This window comes from Coregonus lavaretus (genome assembly GCF_964263955.1).
Source record: "Coregonus lavaretus genome assembly, chromosome: 27".
Classification (NCBI taxonomy): domain Eukaryota; kingdom Metazoa; phylum Chordata; class Actinopteri; order Salmoniformes; family Salmonidae; genus Coregonus; species Coregonus lavaretus.
In genome coordinates, this window is record NC_140014.1 from 43491334 (window position 1) to 43505619 (window position 14286).

The following is a 14286-nucleotide window of genomic DNA, read 5'->3' on the forward strand; positions in this document are numbered from 1 at the left end:
TTTAGTGAATCCGCCAGATCAGAGGCAGTAGGGATGACCAGAGATGTTTTCTTGATAAGTGCGTGAATTTGACAATTTTCCTGCCCTGTTAAGCATTCAAAATGTAACCAGTACTTTGGGTGTCAGGGAAAATGTATGAAGTACAAGTACATTATTTTCATTAGAAATGTAGTAGAGTAAAAGTAAAAGTAGTCAAACATATAAATAGTACAGATACCCAAAAAAAACTACTTAAGTAGTACTTTAAAGTATTTTTACGTAAGTACTTTACACCACTGCTTTTACTGTAGATTCAAAACTGCAATCGTTTTTTGAAAGGGTTGCATTGGGGGCATTGATATGCCCTTGGAACATGTTTTAAAAGCCAAATTGAATGGAAATGTCACTTAAATATGAACAAATATGAATCATTGTTAATGTTTAGACTATTTTTCATACAGTATACCATGAATAAATACAGGTTAATTACACCTTTTTTTTTTTTTACTATTACGTGGCGAGTTTTATTTAGAAAAAGTCAGAAATTCCGTTACCCGGAAGTACTTTTTTGGCGTTGCTGACCGAGACGGTTTCCTCTAGATAGCACAGCCACAAAGTCAAAATTAGCTATATCTTAAAAATTAATGAAAACAAAAATAATTAGCTTTTTGGTCTTAATTTAAGGTTAGAGTTAGACATAAGGTTAGCCGTGTGGTTAAGGTTAGGTTTAAAATCTAATTTTAAGAACATAAATTGTAGAAATAGGCGGGGTTTACGGCTTTGTGGGTGTGGTAACTAGTGACGAGGCGTTGCTATCGAGTAGAACCAGAAACATTACTTACGCCAAGACCACGGTGAAGGAATTATCCAAAACATGGTTAGTTTTTTGTTGTTTTAAAATAGCATGTCTAGATTTGTATTTAAGTGGTTTTCCAAAGTAAAAAAATAAGTCGATTGCTAGCTAGCCTTCTTTTGAAATTGTGCACGCATGTCAATCAACGGATGCTAACTAACGCGTTAGCTAGCTTGCGAACGTTAGTGAAGTGAGTTGTTTTTAAACGTCTTCGTCATAAACCAGTCTGCCATATTACATGGTGTTATATTAATCTTCAGCTAGATGTTGCAGTCTGCGTGTTTATTGACATCATGTCTGTGTTCAATTCCGAGTTACGCTAGCTCCAGTGCTAGTTAGCTAGCGACAACAACTATTTTATCGATGGGGGATGGTAGCGAAACAGATGCCTGGTTTTTGGTCCTGTGGTGCATCAGGATGATCCAGCTCATAACTGAACTGAGGTTGTCTAGAAATATTAATTTACTGAAATTAAAACATTTTATTGCTGATATTCAAAGTAATGGAGTTGCACTCATTTGTTACTCATAGGTAGTGTTAGCCCAAAGGCCGGCAGATGGCGATGTTGAGTCGTTTCATTTTGCCGTCCAAGGGGGAATGTATGCAGCCGGTGTGGAGAGGCTTTTCACCATATTAAAACGTGTCCCACTGCAACATGCCTATCTCTGCCCACTGGGGCGTGGCTTTCGGAGCGCTCTTTGAAATAAGCGCACATATCGAGACCAACTGATAGTTCTCACTACACCGGAAATACACTCCTATCCCCCTGGCCGGTTCGTTCGTAAAACATTTTCCATTCAGGCTGCAAAGGCGTCAATTTCCTCCTTAACTCGATTTAATCCTTAAATCTATTGATGTCAATCTAATTAACATAAAAAAATCCCCATCAAAATCTGTCACTTTAAGCTATCTTTTTTTGTTGCATGGGCTGCGTCTCAATCCGCCTATGTCGGCCTTCTGCAGTGAAGAAAAAGGCATTTTATGCTTGCTCCGTGGTCGGAGGGTGTGATGCAATTGCGGAGGCATGCAGAGGCCAAATCGAGTTCCGTACCGCATCGCCGTGTGCCTCCCAAATTTTGTACCAATGCGGAGGGCTCTGTATCGCTCCGCATTGACATGATTGGTTGACGGTAGGTGGGGGTGGGAGGTCCTGTATAAACACACTCACTTCCTTCACAACAGCTCTGCGCTGCTCCGTGAAGCGCAGTAAGTATGAATGCCCTGACTTCTGCAGAGGCCGTATGACCGTAAATGCTGAACGGCCAATGCAGACTTCGGATTGACCATGCGGCGCCTGTTCGGCCATATGTCCACCAGATGCGTTTGCCGGATGTCTAGCCCTCTTTTTCTGTACTTGATGCACATGTGCTTCGCAAGGCTGCAAAACGGTTTGCAGCTTGGAGAAGATCATTTTCGCCCTGTTTGACCAAAGCTAATATACAGAACAAAAATATAAACGCAACATGTAAAGTGTTGGTCCCATGTTTCATGAGCTGAAATAAAAGATCCCTGAAATGTTCCATACGCACAAAAAGCTTATTTCTCTCAACTTTTGTGTACAAATTTGTTTACATCCCTGTTAGTGAGCATTTCTCCTTTGCCAAGAGAAACCATCCACCTGACAGGTGTGGCATATCAAGAAGCTGATTAAACAGCAGGATCATTGTACAGGTGCACCTTGTGCTGGGGACAATTAAAAGCCACTCTAAAATGTGCAGTTTTGTCACACAATGCCACAGCTGTTTTGAGGGCTTGTGCAATTGCCATGCTGACTGCAGGAATGTCTACCAGAGCTGTTGCCAGAGAACTTAATGTTAATTTCTCTACCATAAGCCTCCTCCAACTTCGTTTTAGAGAATTTGGCACTACGTCCAACCGGCCTTACAACCGCAGACCACGTGTATGGCGTTGTGTGGGCGAGCGGTTTGCTGATGTCAACGTTGTGAACAGAGTGCCCCATGGTGGCGGTTGACTGATGGTATGGGCAGGCATAAGCAATGGACAACGAACACAATTGCATTTTATCGATGGCCATTTGAATGTACAGAGATCCTGAGACCCATTGTCGTGCCATTCATCCGCCGCCATCACCTCATGTTTCAGCATGATAATGCACGGCCCCATGTCGCAAGGATCTGTACACAATTCCTGGAAGCTGAAAATGTCCCAGTTCTTCCATGGCCTGCATACTCACTAGACATTTCACCCATTGAGCATGTTTGGGATGCTCTGGATCGACATGTACGACACAGTGTTCCAGTTCCCGGCAATATCCAGCAACTTCGCACAGCCATTGAAGAGGAGTGGGACAACATTCCACAGGCCATAATCAACAGCCTGATCAACTACGTAAAGGAAATGTGACGCTCTGCAGGAGGCAAATGGTGGTCACACCAGATACTGACTGGTTTTCTGATCCACTCCCCTACTTTTTTTTTTTTTTTTTAAGGTATTTGTGACCAACTGATGCATATCTGTATTCCCAGTCATGTGAAATCCATAGATTAGGGCCTAATGAATTTATTTCAGTTGACTGATTTCCTTATGAACTATAACTCAGTAAGATCTTGGAAATTGTTCCGTTTTATTTTTGTTCAGTGTAATTAGAACAGATTAAAGTTATTATCCTATTGACCTACTGGTTTCATAGGTTGGCAGAGCTATCAACAGTTTCACAGGCTGGCAGAGCTATCAACAGTTTCACAGGCTGGCAAAGCTATCAACAGTTTCACAGGCTGGCAGAGCCTATGAACAGTTCTGTGCGTATTAATTTTGCACGCCATTCTGTTGGCTGGTTGCGTGAAACATACCCAACAGGGCGCACTACCCAAGTGCAGTAATTGTGAATTGTCCCAGTGTCATTCTTACCTGAGACAAATTTCCAGTGGTTCAGCCGGTATCTTCTCTTCTCTAACTACGCAATAGGCCTCATCATTTGGCCTCTGTATGGTGCCACCCTGCCATGGGAACTTTGATGAATTTACGTTTGTACCACCGCATGGTAATACAACGCACGTGTTGAAAATATTGAACGCATATGCGGTACACAGAACACACCGCAGTTTAGTGCGGCGTCCCAAACGTAGCGTTGCTGACTGCTCCATTGACAATGAGTTTGTCTCATCTGGTGGACATTAAGCTTTACAGCGCTGTTTGTCAGACTAGGAGACATCCTGAAAATCGCATCCGAACGGTTTGGCCTACTAACTAATATGACCATTATATGGAAAGTTGAGACTCACAAATCCGTTTTGCTCTACAACCCCCACAACTGTCACGGGACTCGTCTGAAGGTAACCCGGTACCTGTTTAAAAAATGAAGGTAAGTGTGGAGGTAGTTTTGTGGCAACAAAACAACGGGTTAAATATGTGTCCCAACAAATATTTCCTGAGCTTTTTTTTTTATCTCTCAGATATAGGACATACACTTCAGCTAGCTAGGAGGACTCTGTACACAGCAGGCGGGATAGGTAGCTAGCTGGTAGACGGTGTACTTCGCCACGGCCTGTCGGACACTGTGTCCCAGCATTTCTGTGAACAGCGAGGGCAGGTGTTAGACAGGCGTTGTGGTCCTCTGTAGCTCAGCTGGTAGAGCGTGGCGCTTGTAACGCCAGGGTAGTGGGTTCGATCCCCGGGACCACCCATACGTAAAAATGTGTGCGCACATGACTGTAAGTCGCTTTGGATAAAAGCGTCTGCTAAATGGCTTATTATTATATTATTATATTATAAGGATACTGGGAGGACTCCGGTACAGAGGAGGCGGGGGCGACACCGGTAGCTAGCTACAGTAGTTAGATAGCTAGGACACAGGGAGACCGTGTCCGCCGCCCCCGAAAACCTCTAATTATGCTATTTCCCTTTTGACCCACATTTTAATGAAGGTCATAATCGAAGTAGACTTACGCCGATTTAAAACACCTGGTTTTCTGCGCAATCTTAGGAATTATTAGGACATGCAATCGCCTTAATCGGAGTGACAGCGGTGTATTTAATCTGCACGTCTTCCTTCTATTGCGCGAGCGAGTTCGGGGGGAAAAAACCCCTGAAAGGATGCATCTTAGAAATAGTTTTCACATGCAAACTTTATGTCCAAGTAGACTTCACAAAAATAACATGGTCGTTGTGGTAGAACAATTTTTTTGATTGCCGATTTCAGATGTGTCCATGTAAACAGGATTATTAGGGAAATCTTAGGTGGTCTCCAACACAACACTGGTGCACGCAATGTCCTTTTTGCTTCAGTATTCATGTCCCGAATAAAAACCTAAAGTTCAGTGTGTTTCCATCGAGTTTTCAACTCTACCCAATAATTTAGTCACAAACTGTTGCGTTAAATAGCAAATGTGCCTACTCTGGTCTTGGCAGGTGCGCTCTAGCCAACAGCTCCCAGATACAGTGTGGATCGGCTGTGCTAGTAGGCTAGGCTACATGATGACAGTATTATGGATAAGAGCGAGAATAGGTTTATTTGTCAAATGGCAGCCAAGCATCGATCATGTCGCCACAATAAGACCATCAATATTGATTGGAAAGGAGCATCAAGATCACCGTGCACTTTCATCACCCTGTGAAGTTCATCATAACTTATTTAATCTGTAGCCTTATAAACTGCATAGTTTGAGTGGCGCAGTGGTCTAAGGCACTGCATCGCAGTGCTAACTGTGCCACTAGAGATCCTGGTTCAAATCCAGGCTCTGTCGCCGCCGGCCGCGACCGGGAGACTCATGGGCGGCGCACAATTGGCCCAGCGTCGTCCAGGGTAGGGGAGGGAATGGCCGGCAGGGATGTAGTTCAGTTGATAGAGCATGGCGTTTGCAACGCCAGGGTTGTGGGTTCGATTCCCACGGGGGGCCAGTATAAAAAAAAAAAATGTATTCACTAACTGTAAGTCGCTCTGGATAAGAGCGTCTGCTAAATGACTAAAATGTAAATGTAGTTTCCACCGGCATTTAGCGCATAATTAATTTTACCGACACAAAGATCCCACCATGTCGGACGAGCACATGATCATGTTGGCAAAACCATCTGTGGCTCTGTGGTACAGTACACTTTTAGTTTTTGTTGTCATAGGCTACCTAGCTAAAATGCTTGCTAGCCTAACTTCCTGGCATTAGCAATGAACCAGCTAAGTAGCTAGTTAACTCTGCGGACCAACTCATCCCAAACCATCTCAATTCATCCACCCTGCTGACGTCATCAGTGCGTAGCTGAACACTGTATGCTGGAAAACACTCTTGTTTGTTATTTTTGATTAAAACAAAAAATGGTCTAGATACCAAGCTATCTGCGCTAATGTTGTTAAGTTGTAGAAAGCCCTTGTTTATACTACCCAGATGGCCACAGCTAGATAACTACCTAGCAAGATGACAAAGAAACAATTTAATTCACTCTCCAAAATCCCATACTGCCAGTGTCAGCCCATAGCCAAATGTCTAGCTAGCTAATGTTAGCATATTCGCTAGCTAGCAGGACATAGCTGGCTAGCTAAGGACACTGCACAAACTCAGCAGCTGTTTCATGGAAACTAGCTAATCCATTGTGATTTAATTATGTCAGTACTAGTGTTAGAAATTGCGTAATTCAAATCTGGTATTGGAATAAGAAAAAATCAAGAGATATTCAATCCAAGCTAAATTTATTATATGCAAAATGTATGTATGATAAGTATGATGGTTCGTATACGGGCTCACTGAAATACCACGCAGGGCACTCAGAGAACTAATCCATTGTTACAGGTTCTTCTTCAAATACTCTGACAGAGATATTTCCCACTCCCTGCTGGCCAATCAGAGTAGAGACTGAGCGTGGTTTAGACTTACTCAGCCAATCCGTTGGCGCACCGGCTGGTCCCAGCCCCTTGGCGCTCCACCTGTTGCACACTGTTGCCAGGCATACGTTTTTATCATAACAACCTGTGGAGTTAGCACCCAAAAGACACCATTCCACTGTACTGTGAGTACCTAGTTCAAGGACAGTTCACAGACAACGGTTCACAGACAACAAAGAGGCAGTGTTCGTATCTGTAAGAAATACAAGTCTTATCTGTCCTACCCCCTAACGTTCCTTTCATGAATCACAGCTTGTTATGTGAAACAATTTATATCAGTATAGTACAAACCTTCTATGCTTATCATTAATGCATTCCTTCTAAGCTATTCATCACATACAGATCCAATTATGAGAAAATAGAACCCCACACTAGCTACAGTGGTCAGCTAGCTTGGAGGAGGTATTTAGTGTGCATTGCGTCTGTGCACTTAGCTAGCAACCATCCCATAGCCTACATTGCGTGTGAAGTGTGACTGGCTCATCCGTGGATGTACGGAGAAAATGCCTTCTTTTTTTTGTATAAAAAAACCTATCGGCAGTGAGATTCTCGGTGTGTTTCATGCATTATTGAAACTGAAATGTTGTTTGAATACTGGACAGCTTCTACCCCCAGACCGTAAGACCGCTAAATAGTTAGTCTATGTAGCTATTGGTTAACTATCTGCATTGACCCTTTTAGCACCAACTCTTTTGATTCACCACATATACGCTGCTGTCTATTATCTATCCTGTTGCCTAGTCACTTTACCCCTACCTACAGTATACTGCTGCTACTGTCTATTATCTATCCTGTTGTCTAGTCCCTTTACCCCTACCTACAGTATACTGCTGCTACTGTCTATTATCTATCCTGTTGTCTAGTCACTTTACCCCTACCTATATGTACATACTGTATCTACCTGCACATCGACTCGGTACTGGTACCCTGTGTATATATCCAAGTTATCGTTACTCATTGTGTATTTATTCCTCATTCTTAAAAAAAAAAAAGCATTTCACTGTTAGTCTACACCTGTTTAGGAAGCAATGCAATGAGATTTGAATACTGCCATCTCTCATGTGTTTTTATTGTTTCAGTCTCACACGATCCTGTTGGTCCAGCCTACTAAGAGGCCAGAGGGGAGGACATATGCTGATTATGAATCGGTCAACGAGTGCATGGAAGGTAAACTGACAGCCACCTAAACTGACAGAGCAGGTTATGGAACCCACGCAGTCTGTGAGACCGTGCTGGTCCGCTGACCTCTAGGACACCACAGGGTAGTTAAGCAAACCAACGTTGTGGGGAACGTTAATGCCGTTAGATGGTCAACCGGTGAAAATATTTTCACTTTCACTAATCTGTAAATCTCTTTCCAGGTGTTTGTAAGATGTACGAGGAACACCTAAAGAGAATGAACCCCAACAGTCCGTCCATCACATATGACATCAGTCAACTGTTTGACTTCATCGATGACCTGGCTGACCTCAGCTGCTTGGTGTAAGTCTGCACTTTCAAATGTATTGGTGGGCGTTCCAGGTCGCCTACGTTGCTGAAGTGTTGCACGGTGCAACCTTTCTGTGGAGGCGTTCCAGGTCGCCTACGTTGCTGAAGTGTTGCACAGTGCAACCTTTCTGTGGAGGCGTTCCAGGTCGCCTACGTTGCTGAAGTGTTGCACAGTGCAACCTTTCTGTGGAGGCGTTCCAGATCACCTACGTTGCTGAAGTGTTGCACAGTGCAACCTTTCTGTGGAGGCGTTCCAGGTCGCCTACGTTGCTGAAGTGTTGCACAGTGCAACCTTTCTGTGGAGGCGTTCCAGATCACCTACGTTGCTGAAGTGTTGCACAGTGCAACCTTTCTGTGGAGGCGTTCCAGATCACCTACGTTGCTGAAGTGTTGCACAGTGCAACCTTTCTGTGGAGGCGTTCCAGATCACCTACGTTGCTGAAGTGTTGCACAGTGCAACCTTTCTGTGTAGGCAACCTGGAACGTCACCCAGGCCTATTTGTTTTTTAGCCCAATGAGTCTGTCTGAATGATATCAAATGCCATAGATTTTTGTTTGGGGATGAATGTATTAATACCCTGAGATTTGTTTTTAATTTGCATTGGAGTTGTTGTTGCATGCCTATAACGTCTTTATAATCCACTATAACCCCATCGTAATGCATTATATCTGCATGCTTTAAGTGAAGTGTCACCGAAGTGTGTACTTCACTTCTGTTAAGAAACATCCTAGGTATATGATTTCAGAAACATCTTAGGGTTAGGGTTTCAGAAACATCCTAGGTACAGTGGGGAGAAAAAGTATTTGATACACTGCCGATTTTGCAGGTTTTCCTACTTACAAAGCATGTAGAGGTCTGTAATTTTTATAATAGGTACACTTCAACTGTGAGAGACGGAATCTAAAACAAAAATCTAGAAAATCACATTGTATGATTTTTAAGTAATTAATTTGCATTTTATTGCATGACATAAGTATTTGATCACCAACCAACCAGTAAGAATTCCGGCTCTCACAGACCTGTTAGTTTTTCTTTAAGAAGCCCTCCTGTTCTCCACTCATTACCTGTATTAACTGCACCTGTTTGAACACGTTACCTGTATAAAAGACACCTGTCCACACACGCAATCAAACAGACTCCAACCTCTCCACAATGGCCAAGACCAGAGAGCTGTGTAAGGACATCAGGGATAAAATTGTAGACCTGCACAAGGCTGGGATGGGCTACAGGACAATAGGCAAGCAGCTTGGTGAGAAGGCAACAACTGTTGGCGCAATTATTCGAACATGGAAGAAGTTCAAGATGATGGTCAATCACCCTCGGTCTAGGGCTCCATGCAAGATCTCACCTCGTGGGGCATCAATGATCATGAGGAAGGTGAGGGATCATCCCAGAACTACACGGCAGGACCTGGTCAATGACCTGAAGAGAGCTGGGACCACAGTCTCAAAGAAAACCATTAGTAACACACTACGCCGTCATGGATCAAAATCCTGCAGCGCACGCAAGGTCCCCCTGCTCAAGCCAGCGCATGTCCAGGCCCGTCTGAAGTTTACCAATGACCATCTGGATGATCCAGAGGAGGAATGGAAGAAGGTCATGTGGTCTGATGAGACAAAAATAGAGCTTTTTGGTCTAAACTCCACTCGCTGTGTTTGGAGGAAGAAGAAGGATGAGTACAACCCCAAGAACACCATCCCAACCGTGAAGCATGGAGGTGGAAACATCATTCTTTGGGGATGCTTTTCTGCAAAGGGGACAGGACGACTGCACCGTATTGAGGGGAGGATGGATGGGGCCATGTATCGCGAGATCTTGGCCAACAACCTCCTTCCCTCAGTAAGAGCATTGAAGATGGATCGTGGCTGGGTCTTCCAGCATGACAACGACCCGAAACACACAGCCAGGGCAACTAAGGAGTGGCTCCGTAAGAAGCATCTCAAGGTTCTGGAGTGGCCTAGCCAGTCTCCAGACCTGAACCCAATAGAAAATCTTTGGAGGGAGCTGAAAGTCCGTATTGCCCAGCGACAGCCCCGAAACCTGAAGGATCTGGGGAAGGTCTGTATGGAGGAGTGGGCCAAAATCCCTGCTGCAGTGTGTGCAAACCTGGTCAAGACCTACAGGAAACGTATGATCTCTGTAATTGCAAACAAAGGTTTCTGTACCAAATATTATGTTCTGCTTTTCTGATGTATCAAATACTTATGTCATGCAATAAAATGCAAATTATTACTTAAAAATCATTCAATGTGATTTTCTGGATTTTTGTTTTAGATTCCATCTCTCACATTTGAAGTGTACCTATGATTAAAAATTACAGACCTCTACATGCTTTGTAGGTAGGAACACCTGCAAAATCGGCAGTGTATCAAATACTTGTTCTCCCCACTGTATATGATTTCAGAAACATCCTAGGGTAGGGTTTCAGAAACATCCTAGGTATATGATTTCAGAAACATCCTAGGGTTAGGGTTTCAGAAACATCCTAGGTATATGATTTCAGAAACATCCTAGGGTTAGGGTTTCAGAAACATCCTAGGGTTAGGGTTTCAGAAACATCCTAGCGTTTCAGAAACATCCTATGGTTTCAGAAACATCCGAGGGTTAGGGTTTCAGAAACATCCTAGGGTTAGGGTTTCAGAAACATCCTAGGGTTATGGTTTCAGAAACATCCTAGGGTTATGGTTTCAGAAACATCCTAGGGTTAGGGTTTCAGAAACATCCTAGGTATATGATTTCAGAAACATCCTAGGGTTAGGGTTTCAGAAACATCCTAGGGTTAGGGTTTCAGAAACATCCTAGGGTTTCAGAAACATCCTAGGGTTAGGGTTTCAGAAACATCCTAGGTATATGGTTTCAGAAACATCCTAGGGTAAGGGTTTCAGAAACATCCTAGGGTTATGATTTCTATGGCCTCATAAAGCTCAATTTTGATGGGGACACTCCGTCTGTCTCTCTCCATTAGGTACCGTGCGGACACACAGACGTACCAGCCCATGTTTTAATATATCTTTCCGTCTGTCTGTCCGTTAGGTACCGTGCGGACACACAGACGTACCAGCCCATGTTTTAATATATCTGTCTGTCCGTTAGGTACCGTGCGGACACACAGACGTACCAGCCCATGTTTTAATATATCTTTCCGTCTGTCTGTCCGTTAGGTACCGTGCGGACACACAGACGTACCAGCCCATGTTTTAATATATCTTTCCGTCTGTCTGTCCGTTAGGTACCGTGCGGACACACAGACGTACCAGCCCATGTTTTAATATATCTTTCCGTCTGTCTGTCCGTTAGGTACCGTGCGGACACACAGACGTACCAGCCCATGTTTTAATATATCTTTCCGTCTGTCTGTCCGTTAGGTACCGTGCGGACACACAGACGTACCAGCCCATGTTTTAATATATCTTTCCGTCTGTCTCTCCGTTAGGTACCGTGCGGACACACAGACGTACCAGCCCATGTTTTAATATATCTTTCCGTCTGTCTGTCCGTTAGGTACCGTGCGGACACACAGACGTACCAGCCCATGTTTTAATATATCTTTCCGTCTGTCTCTCCGTTAGGTACCGTGCGGACACACAGACGTACCAGCCCATGTTTTAATATATCTTTCCGTCTGTCTCTCCGTTAGGTACCGTGCGGACACACAGACGTACCAGCCCATGTTTTAATATATCTTTCCGTCTATCTCTCCGTTAGGTACCGTGCGGACACACAGACGTACCAGCCCATGTTTTAATATATCTTTCCGTCTGTCTGTCCGTTAGGTACCGTGCGGACACACAGACGTACCAGCCCATGTTTTAATATATCTTTCCGTCTGTCTGTCCGTTAGGTACCGTGCGGACACACAGACGTACCAGCCCATGTTTTAATATATCTTTCCGTCTGTCTCTCCGTTAGGTACCGTGCGGACACACAGACGTACCAGCCCATGTTTTAATATATCTGTCTGTCCGTTAGGTACCGTGCGGACACACAGACGTACCAGCCCATGTTTTAATATATCTTTCCGTCTGTCTCTCCGTTAGGTACCGTGCGGACACACAGACGTACCAGCCCATGTTTTAATATATCTGTCTGTCCGTTAGGTACCGTGCGGACACACAGACGTACCAGCCCATGTTTTAATATATCTTTCCGTCTGTCTGTCCGTTAGGTACCGTGCGGACACACAGACGTACCAGCCCATGTTTTAATATATCTTTCCGTCTGTCTGTCCGTTAGGTACCGTGCGGACACACAGACGTACCAGCCCATGTTTTAATATATCTTTCCGTCTGTCTGTCCGTTAGGTACCGTGCGGACACACAGACGTACCAGCCCATGTTTTAATATATCTTTCCGTCTGTCTGTCCGTTAGGTACCGTGCGGACACACAGACGTACCAGCCCATGTTTTAATATATCTTTCCGTCTGTCTGTCTCTCTCCGTTAGGTACCGTGCGGACACACAGACGTACCAGCCCATGTTTTAATATATCTTTCCGTCTGTCTGTCCGTTAGGTACCGTGCGGACACACAGACGTACCAGCCGTACAACAAGGACTGGATCAAGGAGAAGATTTACGTGCTGCTGCGGCGTCAGGCCCAACAGGCTGGGAAATGAGACTCTGGCCCCGTTCCAGGCTGACTACACTGCAGACGCATGATCTCACAATGTCTGGTTGGGTGTTTAACATGTCGGCTAACCACATCCTACGATATATATATATATATATATATATATATATATATATATATATATATATATATATATATATATATATATATATAGCAATCTGATGACAACTGTGCAGTCGCTGACATTGGTTGATGCAGTGCAACATCTGCAATGTAGTCTTCCTGGACCGCGACCAATGACCAATCAGAGGTTGTTAGGGTGGGGTCACATGGGGTGGGGGACGTTTGATAGGAACGGAGAAGGGTTGAATTATGTTGTTATGAGTCCTGGATATTTTACTATCTTTATAAGTTGTTTCAGTGAGAACTTTTGTAGAGGGCTGGGGTAAAGTGTGATTTTTTTTCATTTTGTTTTAAATGTTTGTATTTAAAGTTGTTTCCCCCTTTTTAAGAAGATGTCTTTTTGTCTTTACTTAAATAAATAAAAAACAGCACGAAATACTCTGGGTTTTTGTGTTACTGTTCGACGTTTGTGTGTTCTGTTCTCATACGGAGATTACTTGGCCACTGTGGCCTGCTTTGAATTCCTACTTTATTGTAAGCACCTTGGTCATATTGACAGAATGGCACACTAAAGTTAGTTTATTTTTAATGTATGATTTCTGACATGAATGGCAGTGTGAGAAGTTTGATGCTCACTTTGAAATAATATTATTGGGAGAAGTTCAATGATTTTTACTGAAATATGACTTATTGATACATTATTATTTCAGTCATATGCCGTTTGGTTTTATTATGGGGAAGGCCTGTCAGTCACTGGCTATTTGATGCTGATATGTTTATTATGGGGAAGGCCTGTCAGTCACTGGCTATTTGATGCTGATAGGTTTATTATGGGGAAGGCCTGTCAGTCACTGGCTATTTGATGCTGATAGGTTTATTATGGGGAAGGCCTGTCAGTCACTGGCTATTTGATGCTGATAGGTTTATTATGGGGAAGGCCTGTCAGTCACTGGCTATTTGATGCTGATAGGTTTATTATGGGGAAGGCCTGTCAGTCACTGGCTATTTGATGCTGATAAGTTTATTATGGGGGAAGGCCTGTCAGTCACTGGCTATTCGATGCTGATCCTTTTAATTGTGCTGCATGTGTCATTTATTTTCTTACCAGGCCATTTCTGGAAATGTTACATTTGGAAATGTTTCTAATGTCACTGCCTTTTAATGAATCATTCATTGTAAATGTATGCAACATTTATATGATTTTAGACATTCGCTACTGTTAGGACCGAATATATGAGAAATCAGACCGCTAGCTGAATTATAGGACTACGAGAATGATATCTTTAGAGGACAAGTCTTTCCATTGGATTCCGTAGTGCTCATTCATGCATAATGAAATGGCTCCCCGATGAGAGAACATTATCCAAGAGAGCTGGGATATTTAGAACGTCCGCATGATGAGAGGAGCACTGGAGAGAGAGAGAGAGGATGCAGCGTTCTCATC

General features: G+C 43.6%; 1 protein-coding gene across 1 annotated transcript; it reads left to right on the top strand.

Annotated features, from left to right (window-relative positions):
* The first annotated feature begins 768 nt into the window (after positions 1–768).
* On the top strand, positions 769–13280 carry LOC311102547 (enhancer of rudimentary homolog). Its single transcript, XM_084143919.1, has 4 exons — positions 769–856; positions 7742–7829; positions 8024–8144; positions 12663–13280. Exons 1-4 carry the CDS (start codon positions 854–856, stop codon positions 12763–12765), a joined length of 315 nt encoding a protein of 104 aa, XP_084000045.1. The 5' UTR covers positions 769–853; the 3' UTR covers positions 12766–13280.
* Positions 13281–14286: the final 1006 nt, after the last annotated feature.